The 20,849-nt window shown below is 38.6% G+C and overlaps 1 protein-coding gene across 2 annotated transcripts in view; it reads right to left on the reverse strand.

Moving 5' to 3' along the window:
* The window catches only part of DCAF13 (DDB1 and CUL4 associated factor 13), a 44,417-nt gene that overhangs the window by 15,011 nt on the left and 8,557 nt on the right, over positions 1-20,849 (reverse strand). For both annotated transcript variants that reach the window (XM_037892158.2, XM_007056098.4), the window contains 5 exons: positions 20,109-20,264; positions 16,584-16,661; positions 8,363-8,445; positions 5,953-6,117; positions 1,614-1,749 (listed from right to left, as the gene is read on the reverse strand). In XM_037892158.2, the coding sequence (XP_037748086.1) occupies positions 1,614-1,749; positions 5,953-6,117; positions 8,363-8,445; positions 16,584-16,661; positions 20,109-20,264 (618 nt within the window). The remainder of the gene's footprint in view (positions 1-1,613; positions 1,750-5,952; positions 6,118-8,362; positions 8,446-16,583; positions 16,662-20,108; positions 20,265-20,849) is intronic.

Genomic DNA, 20,849 nt, shown 5'->3' on the forward strand with positions numbered 1-20,849 from the left:
GTTTCTGGACAGCATCTGTTTTAGAACCATATGGGGGATGGAGACAACATAGTGCTTTTCTCAGTCAGTATACAGAGGATGAATGAAGCAGATGGAGTTTTGGCTCATACTGTGATGCCAGATGTGAGAGGGTACATCTGTATCGTATATGATGAGCAACCAGTGGGATAAACTAATTATTCTTATCGTGTTATACTGCTGTCCAACACTGCAGTAGCTGAGCCCCTTCCACACAAAATCAGCAGCAACAGAGAAGTACACAATGGATGTCACACAGTCTCTAGAACTAGAAGTGTTTTTTGTAAGTATCAGACAAAAACACCTATCTGGACAGCTACATATAAAACTCCTTATAAATACAGCCAAAATACAGACCAAAATGACTACTGCAGCAGCCTAAATAAAGAAAGTGGCCAGTCAACATTTTACAGAAATTTAATTTCAATGATAATTTGTTACTATATAAATGTTCATAGGCTACATATATTTTGCCGGTCAGATTACAGTTTAAAATTCCTCCCTTCCTCTCTTTTACAAAAGAAAAATGCATTACTGTGAAAGATATCAGACTGACAGCTCTGTAGACTAATATAGAATAAACAGTAGCAGTGCAAGCAACTCCCAACCGCCCTACTGATATGCCTCCACCATGACCTGAAGGGACTACTCCAAGAGAGGGAGAGGGTAATTTCACTGTCCATGCCCATTCAGAACTTGATCTTCTTACTAAGTCTGCTCAGGAGGGTACAAATTAGCACGAATCATATCATCAGATTTTACCCTTTACTGTATTATACAACTTGCACTGAGGTTAATAAAAAGTCTGTCGAGTTATGCTGGTATAAACCCCTAACAGACATGCTTAAATGAGTTCTAAGTCACACTTAAAATAGATATGTTTATTACACTGAACAGAATTACACACATCTATATTAGGGGTTCGCATAGACTAACTAGACAAATATTCAGTTATACCAGAGCAAGTTGTTCAGTATATGAAGATCTACCCCATTAGGAACTATACAAAGAGCACCAACTTATTTCAAACAGATCACAGAACAGTTTTTGGCAAATAATGACACTGCGCTCTAATGGAGTTGCACTGGACATAGGTCATGCCAGAATGTGTATGCAGTGTTGTTGTAATCATGCTGGTCCCATGATATTAGTGACAAGGTGGGTCAGGTAATATCTTTTATTGGACCAACTTCTGTTGGTGAGAGACAGACAGAATTTGGTTTTTTGTCACTACCACTCAGACCTGAATTCACACCTGCATCGTAGATGTGGAAGGCTCAAATCCTATTCAGACTGGTACAAGCTGAACAGTATACTTTGTCATATTTGTTAAAGAAATACTTTACTGGGCAAAAATGCATGATTCTAATATTATAAACAATGGAGGTAGCACTAAAGGTTACAATGAGTGAAATATTTGCCAATACTGATATGCTGATTTGCATATTATCTCAAAATTTTCAAAATAAATTTCAATTATGTTTTCCTTTTAGAAAGTTCTGAATTTTTAGAAGTTTATTTTTAATTTTGGGAAAATACTGTTTGTATCTTAATCAGTCTTGAGATAACTGGTGAAGCTAGCACAAAAATCTTACCACGCCCAGTTTTTCAGAAGCATTAGCTTTCCACAGACGAATGTTCATCTCATCTGAGCCACACAGAATGTACTTGTTGTCAGAGGTCCACTTGACAGTGATGACATGCTGCATTCGCTTTGTATGATATACCTCTCTAAAAGAAGCCAAAAGAATCATTAGAAAATGTGTTATAGTTACCTTCCTAATCATTGCTGCCTTTCACCTATCATAATGTTCTCTCTTCAAAGTCTGAATATTTGTTCTACAATAACCATAACTGATTAAAATGGTTTTGTTTACAGGGGAATAATCTCCAAACTGATACATGGAAAGTTCTCCAATTAAATTCTGCCTAAAATATACTGACAAAACATTATTTAGATAATACTTTAAAAAAAACAAAACAAAAAACAACCTCTCATCTTTTCCATGGCATCTAACTAGCAGAAGAATTGCTCTCCTTAGATTACCAAAGTCAGTCATACAGACATACACTATCTACAAATCCTAGACAGCTATTTCTTTATACTAACAAATATTGTGAGTGAAATTTATAATGTCTTGAGTAAGCATTACAGATATGGGAATTGTAGAGCTAAACTTAGTCTGTCTGGCACCAATACTGTGAATGAGTGAGAAGATGTTTGAAACCTAAGAGCATCAATATGAATTTGGAGATGTGTCAGTTACTGTTCACTGCAATTTTCCTCCTTTACCCCCTGAAAAATAGCCTCTTCCTCTGTCAGTCAATGAGGAATTTGCAAGCCATATGAGAAAACAGCTTAAAATAAAAATGCTTCAGCACACACTGGGGAGTGACCATTGTTGACAAGCAGGTGAAGGATTTAGAACAGTAATGTTGCTTTTAAATCAATAACTAATAATTTCTGCCGATAGACAATACATCAACCTTTTGGTCAACAATGCTAGCAATATTTGAAAAATAAATTTGCACTGACCTTCAGAAATGCTTCATTCGTGTGTTCAACAAACTATGAATTTTTCAGCTAAATTATGAGTGAATGCTTCTAAATGTTATATTTAAATCACTATTCAAAACAAACTCCTATTTGGATTTCATTCAATATTTACCACGCAAACAAGTGGATCAATAACATTCACGTAAAGCAATAACTTGGTTTCAGCTACATAAACAAACAAAAATTTACTACATCTTATATATTTACCAATGTTCTAAAGTTTTGAACATTTTTAGTTTAATCAAACTTCATGTTTTAAACTTTAAACTTTAATTTTTGTATTATTTAAATCTATATTCGATTAATAAACCAGATAGAAAATAGTTTTAACAGATAATTAGCACATATAGTGCCTTTTACACAAACATGAGGGGGTGGGGTGTGTCTAGTGACCTCAGTGGACTTTAGATCAATCCCAAAATACATTACAGTGGTGGCCAAGTATCATTACTGCTATTTTAGAGTTGGCAAAATACAGGCTTATGTACACTTGAAAATTAATTCAGATTAAGTTAGGATATGATTTAAAAACACAAAAACTATTCCTGGCCAATTCCATTTGTGCGCACACTTATTCCAAAGGAAAAGTGCCTTTTTTTTGCTGTTTAGCTTAATCCACTGGGCTAAGCTAAATAAAACCAAGGCACACTTATTATGGAATAAGAGGACATACGGAGCTAGTCCTGAATAACTCCATCTATAGATAAGCCCTAAGGCACACACAAGTTAAGTGATTTGACCTGGCTACACAGGAAAGCAATTGCAGAGCTAAGAATATGCCTAGGTCTTTTGTCTTATTGCAGCATCCAATACACTGGATCAGGCTGCCTCCATTAAAGTCCAAACTACTGGTCTTGTAAAACAAGTCAAGAACTATAGAGAGTTAGTTAGTATCATCTATCAGGGGCTACAACCTCACCTGGTGTAAACAGACATAGCTCCATAAACTTCAAAAGAAATACACCAATTTACATCAGCTTAGAATCTGGCCATAAATTCTGCCTTTTCATATCTGTGTACAATGGGAGTTGTGTGTACCTTTGAGGGCATGTGCCTTCAAGGCTGAACTTTGGAATACCAATGAGAGTGTTTACAGCTTCCTCATAACATGTAAGGTCTTCCACAAAGACTCCCCTCCCCACTTAGGGTATGTTTACACTATAAGTGAAAGTGTGATGGGTAGACAATCTACTGTTAGTTTTAATTTAGCTAGCAAAGGTAATAACTATAGTGTAGATATGGCGGCACAGGCTTCAGCGTAGGCTAGCAACCAGAGTATGTACACAGGCTCCCTGGCGGGCTTGTACTAGGCATCTAGCTGTGCTGAAGCCCGTACTACCACATCTACCCTGTCACTGTTACCCATGCTCGCTAAATTAAAACCAGCACAGGTATGCCTGCTCATGCTACAACCACACCTTCACTTGCACTATAGACATACCCAAAAAGGCACGTTCCCTCCATACCCCAAGGAGGAATAATCAGGTCTGTGTCTTCCCTACAGTTTCAAGTTTCAAATTTAAGCTTTCCTTAAAAACAAAGAGAACAAGTTCCTAACCCACCTGACTGCGAATAAAGTCTTCTGAATTAACTGTGACAAGATTGTGGTCCTGGTTTAAAGAGGTACTTAAGTCAAGTCATTCAGTTCTCAGAGCTACTAGTGCACCAGGGACAGACAGACAGACAAACCCGCCCCCCCCCCCCCCCAATACATCTGGATACACAAGTGGATACCATCAGCTCAGACTTCTTTTTGGCAAGCTTCCTGGTAGTTTGCACTTACGCTTTCCCTCTTCCCCCCTTCAGCGCTACACAGTTCTACCTCTTTTCCCCTTCTATGGATCAAAAATATTTACAAAAAACAATTAAAATAGTTATCTGATTGACATATGAGGAACAGCTACAACTTTGCTTAGCAATACAAAAATAAAAAAATAGTCAAGGAACTACAGTGGGTATCTGCAACACAATTCCAGGATTGAAGGAAAACTAAAAGTTTTGTAGATCAATTATTAAGGACTCAGGAAAAAAAAGTTGGCCTTTACTAAGACAAAGGGGCATATGAACAGTTTGGAGAGTACACTAAGGAAGCTGTCAATAATAAAATGGACTCCACACAATCAGCCGGTCTGATTAATATGCATTCCAACATCCTAGAGGAAATAATTAATAAACTTAAACCACTGGCAACTATTTTTGAGAAAAGGCATCTCTTAAGAAAAAGAGCAAGTCTTGCAAATGCTATTTGGCAAGTCTTCCACTAAAATAAAGCAGCAAGAGTAAAAAACTGGAAGAACCTACAAGAGTAGAGAATAATGGAACCAGACACAACAAACAGTACAGGTTTATGGAGAACAAATAATGCCAGACAAACCTGATAACTTTCTTTGATTTTGATCAAATTGAAAAAATAATGAAGGGAGTGCACAGTCGATGAAATCTAAACTATAGTGTAGTACTTAATATGCTTATGAAATCTTACATGAAAAAAAATTCAAACTGTGGTGGATATAAACATTGTCACATGGATAGAGAAGCATGAACAAAAGATAATAAGTGAAAATTAATTAGATCAGCGAAGTGTCCAGAATGTTTCCACAGGAATCTTTTACATCCTGTTGTATGTAATCATTCAAAAGGAGGAGAAAAAACAGCCCATAAAAAGACAAATGCTACAAAACTGTAGGTGTTGTACACATCAGTGGTGACAGAGATATACAAAGGGACCTATACAGATCAGAAATAAAGGCAGGAAATAAAATGAGATAAAATGGACAAATGCAAACTAATACATCTAGGAATAATAATTCAGAATTAATATTCAATCTAAGACATATTTGGAAAGCAATAGTGTCAAGAGAGGTCTGAGGTGACAGCAGAAATCAAAGGTGTGTTTGTAACAAGATATACTGCTTGACAGGGAAGTAACATTCGGCTGCCTTCCCAAAGGACATAACATCATGAAACAAGGAGTATATCTATCCCCTGTTCTATATGAAATGGTCAATGTTTCACTTAGACTACTACTTCTGTCCTTGGCACCTTAGTACCAGAAATATCAGTAAGAGGAGAAAAAAAAAAATGATTTAACAGGCTAGAGAAATTTCATCCCTGGATTCCACTTATAATTTTCACTCAAAACTAGAACACAAAATTCACCGCTCATTAAATAGGAGTTTTACTCTAATATATTTAATAAAAATTTAGACAGTGATTTAGTATTTACATTCATTCATATGATGAGACCCTATAGGCATGCAATGGGAATCTATTGATTATATAGGTTAATGAGAGAGCTAAGCATTTTTTTTTTGGGCGGGGGGGAGGGGGGAAGACCTAAGAGATAGATTTGGGGGAAAGAAAAAAAAATCACTGACCTGCTGTGACCTTTGTCTACAGGAAAAATGCGAATAGATTTATCAAAGCTGGCAGATACAAATTCTTTCCCAGTGGGGGAGTAATCCACATCAAGAACTGCAGACACATGATCAATGTGAACCATTACAGGCGACTCAAGAAAACGCATATCAAATGTATATAAGCTGTAAAAGAAATTTGCTAATTAAAAGAAGGCACCATGCTTTAAATACCATCTCATATAAACACTTATGTGAAAAAGATTAGTGCTTTTCAGATACCAATTTCCAAATGAACTGAATTATCAAATGCATGTTATATCACCATACATTTCTTTGAAGTATGTGATTATATGTACCCACAAAGCTCAGCTTTTAGATCCTAGGACCTAAAACTGTTTATTTCAAGTCAGACAACTGCTAATAAAGCATGAAAAGAATCGTAGGACTTGAAAAAAGGTACAGAACACATACTAGCTAGTAAGTTTAGCTGTATTGCTAGAGTTAGGATTCCTTCCCTGTTCGTACAGGAAAAGGGAGTCTCCTTTACTCTACTTCTCCCTCAGCCTGTTTTTGGTTCTCTGGCTCAACCTGCTTCATAAGCTACCACATCTTCCTCCTTCATTCCTCCCACCTCCAGCCTCAAATGTACCATCTACAACTGCTGTGTGTTTCTCAGATTCCACTTGGCACACCCTTTGCCCTGCCTGCCACCCTCTCTTCTCTGCTACACTGCCCTCATTAAAGTCAGGTCTACACTATAAACTTACATCAGTATAACTAAGTCACTCAGGGGTGTAAAAATCCAAACCCCTGAGCCACGGAGTTAATCCAACCTAACTCCTGGTGTGGATAGCGCTATGTCGATAGGAGGGCTTCTCCCATCAACATAATTACCGCCTCTCGCAGAGGTGGATTAACTGCGCCAAAAGGAGAAGCTCTCCCGTTGGTGTGGTAGCATCTTCACTGAAGGCAGGCCAGCCAACTCCAGAGGTTTTCCCAGTAGGCGCTTACAGGGAAATCCTTGCCTGCTTGGGGAATGGGGAAGGGAACCAAACTCCTTCAGAATGCAGGACCTCCTTCTCCCACTCGCACCTGCTACTCCACCATTTAATTAACTAATGCTTGTACAATGTGTTGAAGATATACAACAGTACACAAGTATTGTTACTTTTTTTTTAAACTATTTTTTTTAAACACAAATTAGAGGAATTAATAGTGGTTGCCAACTTCATAAAGTTTTGATCACTTCAGTGGTGCTACAAGCTATGAGTTGTACTAAACTGCTTAGGAGGCTTTACTTTTCCCATCACACAAATAAGGAATAAACAGAGCATCCAGTGTATTCCCCTTTTCAACGACATAGCCAGTTACCAGTTCTTTGGAAGAGTATCCTCAAGAAGAGTCACTATATTAATGTATTATAGAAGAAAGCGGTGATCTCTGTTTTCGGACCACTGGCTCCTTGGAAAGAAAGGTATGAAGTGTATCCTGAGTGCTTCTGGGTTTAAACACCATTAGAGAGAGAGAAGGCTTTTTTCCAACACTAGGTTGACTGTTCAAGTGGCCAATGCCATCCCCCCCAAAAAAGTGCTTTAGGAGACAGGAAGAGTTAGCAAAGGTTAAGTACTAAAACCTTTTGTGGAAAAAAAAAATCAAGAGGTTTTTTATTTTTTTTTAAAAAGAAATGTTCATGCCAAAATAGCTGATTAGCATACTATGCCAGGATTCATGATCGCTGGCAAGTAAATAAGCACTTTCATTGCTCTTGTGGCCGGATCAATGGTGTTTAATTTCCAAGTGCCATTGTAGGTTACACTTACATCAATTCACTTTTTCTTATTGTGAGCTAAAATGGTGACCGAAGAGCTGTCATCTTATATTCCCATTTCCTCCTCCTACAGAAATAGTTACTCTGATTTTGATGATTATGCATAACTTTCAGTGCAGATAAGTGACACAGGCATATCAAGGACAGACAGACCTTGTAAATATATGAACAGCAGATTTAGTTTGAGAAAGCTAGTTGGGAGTACAACAGTAGCTGGTGGGTACATAGTACTACAGCCCTCCTTAGTAGCACTATCTTTGGTCTTGCAAAGGTAGGTCATGAGGTCTTTCAAACACTCTCATTGACTTTAAGGCCAAAGAAGGACTGCTTCACTAGGCCCTTAGAGAACAAAATGGTGGCTAATTTTTAGTAAAAGACAATGTATTAATTCCAGCTACTGATTCATGTGGAAAGAGTGGTCTGCTACTTAATACAACAATGTATCCAACAAACCTAGGATTTTCTAATTAGTCATTTACTTAAGTGACTCAAATATAAAATGTGAAGTGATTTTATAAAAATACTGTAGAATAAGGATGAATAAATAAGATTTAGGTAAGTAAACTAACAGGGATCACCAAAAAGCGATAGCATGCTTACTTGTGGTCCTCATTTGCTGAAGTGAAAATAAAAGCTTCCATGGGGTTCCAACAGAGCGTATTTGTCCTCATGTCCAAGATAACCTGAGAAAAAAATACATTGTTATAAGTAATAAATAGTGGCCATTCTCCACACACAAACCAAATCTCCCAACACCTCCGGGAAGCAGGTAAACAACTGCATTCTACAGATGCAGAAACTGAGGCAGAAGGGTGAAGTGACATACCCAAGGCCACAGAGCATTTCAGTGGCAGTCCAAGGATTAGGACTCAGGACTTCCTGTCCCAAATTGTGAGGTCTTTCCTTCAGATTATGCTGCAATTAAGTTCTCTGTGGAGACATATCATGTAACAAGGGCTTTATGCCATGCCATGCTGCCCTTTACCCAGGGAATACCATTCCTGAGCCGGTCCACCAAGCTGCTTTTACATCTCCCCTGAAGGTCCATTTCTTCCATAACACCAAAAGGAACCTTTCAAATCTACTTATCTATTTGACATATTTATTTCTTTAAAAGATATCTTTGACGGATGATGCAATGGATTAGTCTTTGCTAAGTAACCACATTTAAAATTAATACTGCCCCTGTCCTTTCTGCAACTATGCCCCACCCCAGCTGTTATCTTCTTACTATGTCAGAAATTATTGTTTATTAATTCCTCAGGCCAAGATGATATCTTGTCTGCTTTGAGAAGTGCCTAGCAGTTTTTGGGTGGGTGTAGTTAGTATAATACCACAGATATACTAAGGGCTTGTCTACACTACCGCGCAGGGTCGATCTAAGATACGCAACTTCAGTTATGTGAATAGTGTAGCTGAAGTCGACGTACTTAGATCTACTTACCGCGGTGTCTTCACTGCAGTATATCACAGCAGACGCTCTCCCATCGACTCCACTTGTGCTCCCTTGTTCTGCTGGTGTACCGAAGTCGACAGGAGTGCTCAGCGGTTGATTTATCGCGTCCATTCTAGACGCGATAAATTGACCTCCTGCTGGATTGATCGCTGCCCACCGATCCGGCGGGTAGCGTAGACAAGCCCGAAGTAAAAATGGGACCTGTACCACTGGCAGTAAGTTGATTATGAGTCAGGAATTTTGCATCCTGAACTTGTGAAAACCAGATGGCCACAGAAAAAACCAGCTTCATCTTAAAGTAGTCGAGATGGAGCTGACAACTACCCTAGTAAGACAACCCACACATTTTGCTAACAGTCGATTAGATGAAAGGTATTAGGAAGCCATATGTTCTATTCTCCCACCCTGAAGAGGAGTCCTGTAATCGTAATGACAGCTGGGGAATTGTTGGGGGAGGAGAAAAAAAAAAAATCATCTGTCATCTATTAACAGAGTAGCTCTGGTCTCTCCTGAGGCATGGAGGAGCTTCCAACCACCATATCAAGAGAGTTATTTGCACACAGTGATTCTTCCTGCCACATATTAGATGGATAACGACACAGAAGTTATTAATAAGTGAGCAATTCAAACAGACTGTCGTCAACTCTAATCCTAGCCAAAGTTTTGTATTTAATCTTTATTCTACTCAACTCTCTCTCTCAGCTTATTATACGTGGATGAAAATTTAATTTTAAACTAGTTAACAGTAAGTGAACACTGCACGGCTTACACCAAAGCCACAAAAATAAATTTATAGCCAAGTTTTATTACATATTTGATCAATATTCTAAATTTAAATTTTGGTAAAAAGTAACTAACTATTTGGTATTATAGGTTTCAGAGTAGCAGCCGTGTTAGTCTGTATCCGCAAAAAGAAAAAGGAGGACTTGTGGCACCTTAGAGAGTAACAAATTTATTTGAGCATAAGCTTTCGTGAGCTACAGCTCACTTCATCGGATGCATTCAGTGGAAAATACAGTGGGGAGATTTATATACGCACAGAGAACATGAAACAATGGGTGTTACCATACACACTGTAACGAGAGTGATCAGGTAAGGTGAGCTATTACCAGCAGGAGAGTGGGGCGGGGGGGAGCCTTTTGTAGTGATAATCAAGGTGGGCCATTTCCAGCAGTTGACAAGAATGTCTGAGGAACAGCGGGGGGTGGGGCGGGGGAATAAACATGGGGAAATAGTTTTACTTTGTGTAATGACCCATCCACTCCCAGTCTCTATTCAAGCCTAAGTTAATTGTATCCAGTTTGCAAATTAATTCCAATTCAGCAGTCTCTCGGAGTCTGTTTTTGAAGTTTTTTTGTTGAAGAATTGCCACTTTTAGGTCTGTAATCGAGTGACCAAAGAGACTGACGTGTTCTCCGACTGGTTTTTGAACGTTATAATTCTTGACGTCTGATTTGTGTCCATTTATTCTTTTACGTAGAGACTGTCCAGTTTGGCCAATGTACATGGCAGAGGGGCATTGCTGGCACATGACGGTATATATCACATTGGTAGATGTGCAGGTGAACGAGCCTCTGATAGTGTGGCTGATGTGATCAGGCCTTATGATGGTGTCCCCTGAATAGACATGTGGACACAGTTGGCAACGGGCTTTGTTGCAAGGATAGGTTACTGGGTTAGTGGTTCTGTTGTGTGGTGTGTGGATGATGGTGAGTATTTGCTTCAGGTTGGGGGGCTGTCTGTAAGCAAGGACTGGCCTGTCTCCCAAGATCTGGGAGAGTGATGGGTCGTCCTTCAGGATAGGTTGTAGATCCTTGATGATGTGTTGGAGAGGTTTTAGTTGGGGGCTGAAGGTGATGGCTAGTGGCGTTCTGTTATTATCTTTGTTGGGCCTGTCCTGTAGTAGGTGACTTCTGGGTACTCTTCTGGCTCTGTCAATTTGTTTCTTCACATCAGCAGGTAGGTACTGTAGTTGTAAGAACGCTCGATAGAGATCTTATAGGTGTTTGTCTCTGTCTGAGGGGTTGGAGTAAATGCGGTTGTATCGTAGAGCTTAGCTGTAGACAATGGATTGTGTGGTGTGGTCTAGATGAAAGCTGGAGGCATGTAGGTAGGCATAGCGGTCAGTAGGTTTCCGGTATAGGGTGGTGTTGATGTGACCATCGCTTATCAGCACCGTAGGGTCCAGGAAGTGGATCTCTTGTGTGGACTGGTCCAGGCTGAGGTTGATGGTGGGATGAGGAATCTCACCATGATTTCAACAATTTCCAAGGGCTTCTTTTCCATAGGTCCAGATGATGAAGATGTCATCAATGTAGTGCAAGTAGAATAGGGGCATTAGGGGACAAGAGCTGAGGAAGCGTTGTTCTAAGTCAGCCATAAAAATGTTGGCATACTGCGGGGCCATTCGGGTACCCATGGCAGTGCCACTGATTTGAAGGTATACATTGTCCCCAATGTGAAATAGTTATGGGTGAGGACAAAGTCACAAAGTTCAGCCAGCAGGTTTGCCGTGACATTATCGGGGATACTGTTCCTGACGGCTTGTAGTCCATCTTTGTGTGGAATGTTGGTGTAGAGGGCTTCTACATCCATCATGGCTAGGATGGTGTTTTCAGGAAGATCGCTGATGGATTGTAGTTTCCTCAGGAAGTCAGTGGTGTCTTGAAGATAGCTGGGAGTGCTGGTAACGTAGGGCCTGAGATGGGAGTCCACATAGCCAGACAATCCTGCTGTCAGGGTGCCAATGCCTGAGATGATGGAGCATCCAGGATTTCCAGGTTTATGGATCTTGGGTAGCAGACAGAATACTCCTGGTCGGGGTTCCAAGGGTGTGTCTGTGTGGATTTGTTCTTGTGCTTTTTCAGGGAGTTTCTTGACCAAATGCTGTAGTTTCTTTTGGTAACACGAAGTAAAACTATTTCCCCACATTTATTCCTCCCCCCCCCACTGTTCCTCAGACGTTCTTGTCAACTGCTGGAAATGGCCCACCTTGATTATCACTACAAAAGGTTTCCCTCCCCCCGCCTCCTGCTGGTAATAGCTCACCTTACCTGATCACTCTCATTACAGAATGTATGGTAATACCCATTGTTTCATGTTCTCTATGTATATAAATCTCCCCACTGTATTTTCCACTGAATGCATCCGATGAAGTGAGCTGTAGCTCACCAAAGCTTATGCTCAAATAAATTTGTTAGTCTCTAAGGTGCCACAAGTCCTCCTTTTCTTTTATTTGGTATTACTGGTGAATCAGAAGTGGCTAAGCATTTGTTGGTTTTGATTTGGGTCTTAGTATGGGTAGCTCCCACTCAGAAGGAGCCAGTTTTGGTCAAATCTATGCCTTCACCTCTTGTTTCATAATAGCTCTTTTCCAACTGAATGATGTCTACTATATCTTGAGTCCATTGTTTCACACATGGACTCATTCTACATTTTTCAAGTAAAAACACCAACTGAACCAATAATGTTACCATACATATCTAATATTATGCCTGACAGCAGTTGTAGAATTCAGCCTGGGGCTTGAAGAGATTTGAGTTACTGTGGGTGTGATTTTTTACACAGCCACTACAGCAACTTTTAAATTTCTAACAGAGACCACTTCATGATCTCTATTTTAAATTATAGAAATGTCCAGACATTTAATGAGGAGAACTCTTTACTAGGGCAAGTTTCAGGTAAGAAGTCCTTGGGGACACTGGTTTTGTTTATTTTTAAACCATGAACACTTGCTAGAGGTTTCCTATGTGAAGAGTCAATAAGGAGACCTGCAGATTAAAAGCAACACAAACACACACATTTACTCATCTCTCCCACTTTAGTATGTATTGAGTTTTTTGCCTATTTGATCAGCTAAGGTTTTTATTAGTATTGCAAACAATGGGAACGCCATTTTGGTTCTCTAGGCAGTTCAAATATAAGAATGATTGCCTTTTTACAGTTTTAAGTTGATTACTTTTTAATTTCACTGAATGTCTTCCTGTTCTTGAATTATGAGTGCTCCCATTTACCCTTTCTATCTTCTCTACACCATTCATTTTTTTACACATTTAAAATGGTCCCAATCTTTTCACGTGGAAGGTTTTCCATGCCTGTAGTCCTTTTCATCACCATTTCTGAATACATTCTGCTTGTGCCATATGTGTTTTCAGGTGCGGGGGGACCAGAACTGATCAGAGTATTCCAATTAGGTGTTCTACTGATTTATTTCATGGCATTAATACTTTCAGTGTTGTTTTCTATTCCATTTGTTAAACACCAGAACACTGTTTGCATTTTTTTTTTTTTTAAATTAAATTAACTACCACAAATTAAGCAAATGTTTTCCTCAAGCTGTCTGTAATGACCCTTAGGACTACTCCACTGCAAGTGGTCACAGTTCATTTAGAGCCCAGGAATATTCATGTGTAGTTCAAGTAATACCTTCCAGTATAGATTACCTTGCATTTGGAATTGCGTCTGCCATAATGCTGCCCATTTATCCAAATTTGTTAAGTCCCTATGAAGTTTTTTGCAGTCTTTAATGGCCTTGACTATCCTAAATAATGGTGTCATCTGCAAGTTTTACCATCTAACAGTTTGCTTCCTCCCCCATAATAAATATCTTTTCAATTATGTTGGCTAATATTTTTATGTTTATCTTTAGTACAGACTCTATAGAGGTTATAGAATTCATTTTTTATATTTATAGGGTTTGCATTAAAAATGTGTGCCACATATAACAGTTGTGGAATGGAATGCAAGTGGAGAAAGTAATGGTAATGTATATACCAAGAATTGTCAAAATTAATGTACACACTTAAATAGAACAATTTGCACTAGACAGAAGAAAAACAAAGGGCTTTATTTTGCACAGCTGCAGTTCCCTCCTGAACACTGCCATGGTATCTCATCTCCTAAATTAAAGCTAGTACATCTGAAAGGAAAGAGATCTCTGCTCTTTTTTAGGGAGTCATTAGCTTTGTGAAGGTCTGCGATTAGGGTGATCGCACATAGGTTTTTATAAATACTGCAGAATCGTTATTTAATAATGGTGTGATTGATGGTTATCAGTTCTAATTAAGTGATAAATCTTGCATCTTTGTCTGATAATCAGGCCAGGAGTTTTCCATTCTCGTCACCCATTCACAGCCACTTTGTTTTAAATGTAGCACATATTTTTCTACTGATTATTTCTCTCTTAAAAATAAATCATTTTCAAAGACTTCCAGATAGACTTCCATTGTATCATTAGTGTATCATTTATCTTTCTTCAGCAGCAGTGCTTCTAGTTTTGAATTCCTTTTTTTTTTTTCGTTTTTAAACTGCTTTACTATAAGAAAACAGCACCTCATTACAGTTGCTTTAAAAGCTTCTCATCTGCAAGCCAGGGTTTGGTGGTGGAGGTTTTTTAAATTTTACCTCCTATCATAGTTTTATATTTACTATTGCTAAAATAGTTGGACTATGGCAATTCATAGCATAGCTCTCTGTTTCCACTGGTGGTTAGACTATCTATATATTAATGTTTAATTAAACAAAGGTCCCCTTGGGCCTCTTCACTAGATTGCATGGCAGTAACCCAAAGAACAATAGATCACCAATGCAGAAGTGCATAGAACAGCGAGAAAATTGTTGAATGGGGATTCCTACATCTCCACACAGCCTACATTCCTAACTTTGACAGGCTCCTTTAAACTGCATGGAAGTCTATTTTTACATTTATCTGTGTGTTATGGCTAGCACATCATCACCAATGAGAGATTTTGTGGGCCAAATTCTGCCCTCAACTATAGAGAAGTGCAACTCCATTGTCTTCGGAAAAAGATGAATCCAGAATTTGGTTCTGGAACTGGAGCTTTAACAACAGTTCTGTTGATAAGTGAAACAGAGGAGAATCCAGCTCACTCACTCAGTTACATCAGTAATACTACCAGGACTAAGAACTTATTTTAAGTACGAAAAATAAACAATAATGATGGCTTGGAATAGAGTGAATGTAGAGCTATAGTTGCATCCCACCAAAAGCACTTTCTCACATACTAAAAATCTTGAAGTATTTCCATTCTCTTACAAGAGACCTATGCTGCTGTCAGATTTTTTAAAATTTATTAATTTATTTTAAATCAAAGAGCAGATATACTGTTCGGTTAAGCCTTTCTAGGCACATTATTTTGGATCATCACTGAGGCTCTACTGATGTTTGGTGCTTGTTTCCCCACACAAGGCTCCCACTCACATCAAAGACAGATTTTTTGTGTGGGAACAGACTGCATAATACACCATAGGGACTCTCAGTGCGTAACAAAGAGCCAGAACGCTGCGCTCCCATAGAAGCAAAAATGTCATCAAGCTGAGTCAGTCCTTGAACCCAATAACCACATTATCTGCTCATAAATACTCAGCTGTGAATTATCTTACATTTAATGGTTTGCCTAAAATGTTTATGGAAAGACAAGTGACAACTCACATGTTGTGTACAAAATAATTTATATAAATATAAATGTTATTTGACAAAGTATTTATTCAGTTTTAACTAGAAATGTATCGATCACATCATTTAACTCAAGCAAGCTCAAGAAAAGCTTGTCATTTCCATTTGTAAATATGTGTAAGCTCAATTTTTCAGCACAGCCTAAACTGGAACTCCTTTTTTGAGAGTGAAAGTCTTTTAAGAGTTAAAAAAAAATTACTTTGCCTCCCCCTCCGGCAAGAAAAAACATCACACATGTAGGAACACTACATTAAATGAACATAACTAAGGGCTTGTCTACACTACTGTGCAGGGTTGACTAAGATATGCAACTTCAGCTATGTGATAGCGTAGCTGAAGTCGACATACTCAGATCTACTTATCACGGTGTCTTCACTGCGGTAAGTCGACAGCTGACGCTCTCCCGTCGACTCCGCTGGCTCTTCTCGTTCTGGTGGAGTACCGGAGTCGACTGCAGAGCACTCAGTGGTCGATTTATTGTATCTATATTAGACACGATAAATCGACCCCTGCTGGATCTATCTCTGCCCACCAATCTGGCGGGTAGTGTAGACAAGCCTTAAGACTCTTATGTCCAGTCTCATACACATTTACAATGAATTACAGAGAGAGTATGACAGCCAATTTGAAATGAAAAGAGGGCCCTTTTTAAACCCTTTGCATGGCTTAAATCACAAAAATTCACACCCCAGATTAGTTTAAATTAAAGAGATGACACTCACAGAACTCCCACTTGGTCCAAAATCCCCAATGCTTACTATGTCAGGGACTAATTTTAAACTGTCCGGGGCCTCTCCATGCTAACATGCTACTTAAGTGTTGCTGTATTACCAAAACTGCTATCAACATTTTATGAACAAATTATTAAAACAGCAAGAAAACAAAGTTACCTTCTTTAATGGAGTTGATTGCCTCATGTCATACAGCACAATATTTCTGTCTGAAGCACAGCTTCCCAAAAGATACGTCTAAAAAATAATCATGCCATTATATCAGGTACCACCTTCTAAAGTTATGAAAACAAAAAAAATAGGACACTGAGTACTGTATATACTCGTTCATTAGCCCGTTCGTTTATAAGCCGACCCCCCAAGATGGATAGGTAAGAATAGTAAAAACTGTATGACCCTTTCATAAGCCGACCCTATATTTCAGGGGTTGGCAAACTTTGACTCCCAGCCCATCAGGGTAAGCTACTGCTGGGTCGGGACGTTTTGTTTACCTAGTGCGTTCACAGATGCCCCAAGCTCTGGATGAATGCAGTACGCCGCAAGTACACAAAACGTCCCGACCTGCCAGCGGCTTACCCTGACGGGCCAGGAGCCAAAGTCTGCCAACCCCTCCTATATTTTAAAAGCTGGCGTCACAAGAAAACGCTCAAAAGTTTTGCTAGAATTATTTTAATGTAATCTAACGAAAAACCTGTTATAATAACTGAACAAATATGTATTCACCTTCAAAATTACAGTCAATATTTAAAGTCAGTAAATGGATATTTAAAACAAGTAACTTAGAACAATATGAGACTTTAAAAAGTCTTAAAATGCTTCAAAGTCTGAATCAGTCTCCAATTCACCAAACAGTTCATTGAAACTTGGCTTCAGTCACAGCTGCACCTGCATCATCATCGTAGATGTCGGTAGTGTTGTCCTCAGACTCAGATTCCTTATCATCAACCTCTATTGTGTCATCATGAAATATGGCATCATCTTCTGACCTGCCGAGTGCACTGCTGATACAGCATTTCCTGAATGATTTTTCTATCATTTCCGAGGGAATGGACACCCACGCGTGCTTGATCCACTGGGTGACCAGACTGATTTCGGGCTTCATAAGATTCCTGCCTTTTGCCAACTTCGCCATGCCTGAGAACATCCATTCAGACCACATTTTCCATAGCCTGTCTTTAAAGGGTTTGTTCAGGCAGACATCAAGCGGTTGTAGAACTGAAGTTAAGCCTCCTATTACAACCAAAGTAGTTTTCATATTTTTGGCCACGTTTTTCACCTCATCCGTCTTTGTGTGCCCTGAACATGTCCCAAACGAGCATAGCAGGTTTCTTGAAAAATGCTCCTGGTCTCTTATTCCACACTTTTTCCAGCCATTTAATAGTCCCACTTTCATCCATCCATCCCTTTTCGTGTGCACGTACGATGACACCAGCAGGACATTTCAAGGTTTTAGGCAAGGTTTTTCTTTTAAAAAGAACAACAGTAGGAAGCTTTGATCCATTTACCAAAGATAAAACCACTGTAAAATGGATTTTTTCGTGGCCAGTGGTTTTAATTAAAACTGTTTTTTCACCAACACCGGTTACCGTTCTGTTGCTCGGGAGATCGAATGTCATCGGTGTTTCATCCATATTTCCTATCTGTAACAGTTCAAATGCATACTCCTTTCGATATTTTATAATAAACCTTTGGAAAGATTCGATTTTTTCTTCCAGATCTGTCAGCAGCTTTTGCGCTACCTTTGTTCGCTGATGAAGACAGAGACTATGATGGCTCATGAAGTGACTACACCAACCCGCTGATGTGACAAACATTGATGGTTTAATGACTTGTATTTGTCACCTTTCAACATTTGCAGAGCATGCAGACGAATTCCAGTTCTAGTGACAATGTACCCATTTTGTCGACATTCAACAACACAATTATTGAGATCTTTCTCCAGCTCAGGAAATGAAGCGCACCTTGTTGGACATTTTTTCTTGCTTCTTGGCTTGTCTTTTAGTATTGTTTTATTTTTTCACCATTCTCTTACTTGCTTCTAATTGATACAGAATTCACGAGCAGCGGCACAATTATTGTTTGCTTCTGTATATTCAACAATTTTAAGTTTGAACACTGCGTGATAAGCAGATCTTTTTCTTTTGATTTCACCGTTGTTCATTTTAAATACTAGCATGAAAATAGTATATTATTATTGTAGTTATAGATTTTGTAGGATTTTATATAGGAATGTCACCTGCTTTATCAGTGTCAAATTATTATTGTTCTTTGTTTATTTCAAAGCAGCCCTGTAGATTGGCATGTCTGTGGGGATAACGGGCTATATCAATTTTATTAGCGATTCCATCGATTCTGCACGTTATATTTTCATATTGGCTCAAGACTTATGAGGTCCATTGGTAGAAAGAAATTCATGAAGAGATCAAATTACACAGTAGCAGACTGACACCAGTGCTATAGTACTATCGTTCATTGTATTTTTCTGATCGGCTTGTAAGGCATAGCATTTTGTGAAAATGCATGGGTCAAATGTCATGCAGATCTGCAGCACTGCTCTTTTAGCATTCTTTCCAAGCCAATCTAGTCCACTAAACAAAGACTTTGCAACTTTAAAAGGCTGCAGTATTGACATCAATAAATGTGTCGGCAAACTTTGGCTCCCGGCCTGTCAGGGTAAGCCACTGGCGGGTTGGGACATTTTGTTTACCTGAAGCATCTGCAAGCATGGAGCTCCTCAGTTCTCTGTGGCTGCGGTTCGCCGTTCCCAGCCAATGGGAGCTGTGGGAAGTGGTGCGCCACTTCCCACAGCTCCCATTGGCTGGGAACGGCGAACCGCGGCCACAGAGAACTGAGGGGCTCCATGCCTGCAGACGCTCCAGGTAAACAAAACAACAATGTATTAGATATTCAATTCAATGATTTCATAGAGTTTAAAATCATCAAATTTTGGTGTAGACCCGTTTATAAGCCGACGCCCGCTCTTTGATGCGTCACTTTTTTACCAAAAATATTCAGCTCATGAACGAATATATATGGTATATATTTTACACTAAATATTTAAGCAACTGCTATTTTGCTAATTTAAGTACAGACATAACCACTTTCTTCTAATATATGACCCTTAAAATTTTAAGAAAACTGTTTGAATAAAAGCAATCACAGAACAGGAACATGATCTTGAATGTCCTTTGACAAAACAAAATTTTGGTGTCAAATGTGTTCTATTTGCTTTAACCATTAGTAAATGGGTTCACTATTCTTTATGTACAGCTGAACAGTCAATTCGAGGGCTTTTTTCAGAAATAGCTTTGTTTTCACCAAACAGAAATCAATCTGTTTTTCCCCACTTGTGAAGTGGTAATTCTCTCACATATTCACCAGCTAATCTAAAGGACAGTACATCCCATCACAAAATTCCCCTCAACACGATGTTGGTAATTGATTTAGTATGTATACAAAAGACTATCTTCAGTATTACCTACTGAAGCAACGTCACCACTTTAATAAAAATAAATAAATAAAAAACACATGCTATATAACGGTGTTAAAAATACGGTTTTGGAAATTTACAGTTGGAACAAACAGTTGGAGAGTTTAATATGAATCTCTAAATGTTAACATGATTTAGTCCTCGTACTGATCAAATAAAATATTGACATACAGTATGTATAAAGAAAACATTACCTCAATTGGATTAAATTTAACACTGCTGATGCTATCAACACCCCATGTCAAAGAGCATATGGGACTGGTCCTTTGTTCATCCCAGATGTCTACTTGATGCCCACAAGTTGCAAATACAGCTTCCTTCCAGTGGTGATCAATTCCTGTGTACACTGTCTTTAAAAGGCAAAAGAACTTAGTTACAGGAATGTTCAACTCAACTTTGTGTAACAACTTGAAAAACTTGTTATATTTATTATTTAAATTACTGTTGACCAAATCATCACGCCCTGCTGAACATGTTTTAGTCTTTCACATTTAGCTATTTTAAGAATATTGTAGCCTTTCATTTTCTGTTTGCAAGTTCTTTTTTGTAAATTTTTATTGATTATATTTATAGTGAAACCTGTATTAACTGTCACTCAGACAGTTTGAAACCAGTCTGACTGAACATTTTACTTTGACGTACAACATATTAAAAAGTGTGGTAACATAGCCTACGTGAAAAAAAACTTTAAAATGTTTAATGTATTTCCAGAGGCAGTCAAATAGATCCCATATGTTACACAAAAATGTATAGCTGAATCTTGCTGGCAATTTTCCTTATGGAAGTACCATAATTAATTTTAAAATCTCTCCCTAGCTCACATACAAAAAAACCGCATCAAAATATGTGCACTGTGGTGGAGGATGCCATAAAAATCAGCTTTTTTTTTAAGTTACTTAAAACAAAACCACTATCACATCTCATAGATGCAGGCC

The sequence above is a fragment of the Chelonia mydas genome, chromosome 2, assembly GCF_015237465.2.
Source record: "Chelonia mydas isolate rCheMyd1 chromosome 2, rCheMyd1.pri.v2, whole genome shotgun sequence".
NCBI classification, from domain to species: Eukaryota; Metazoa; Chordata; order Testudines; family Cheloniidae; genus Chelonia; species Chelonia mydas.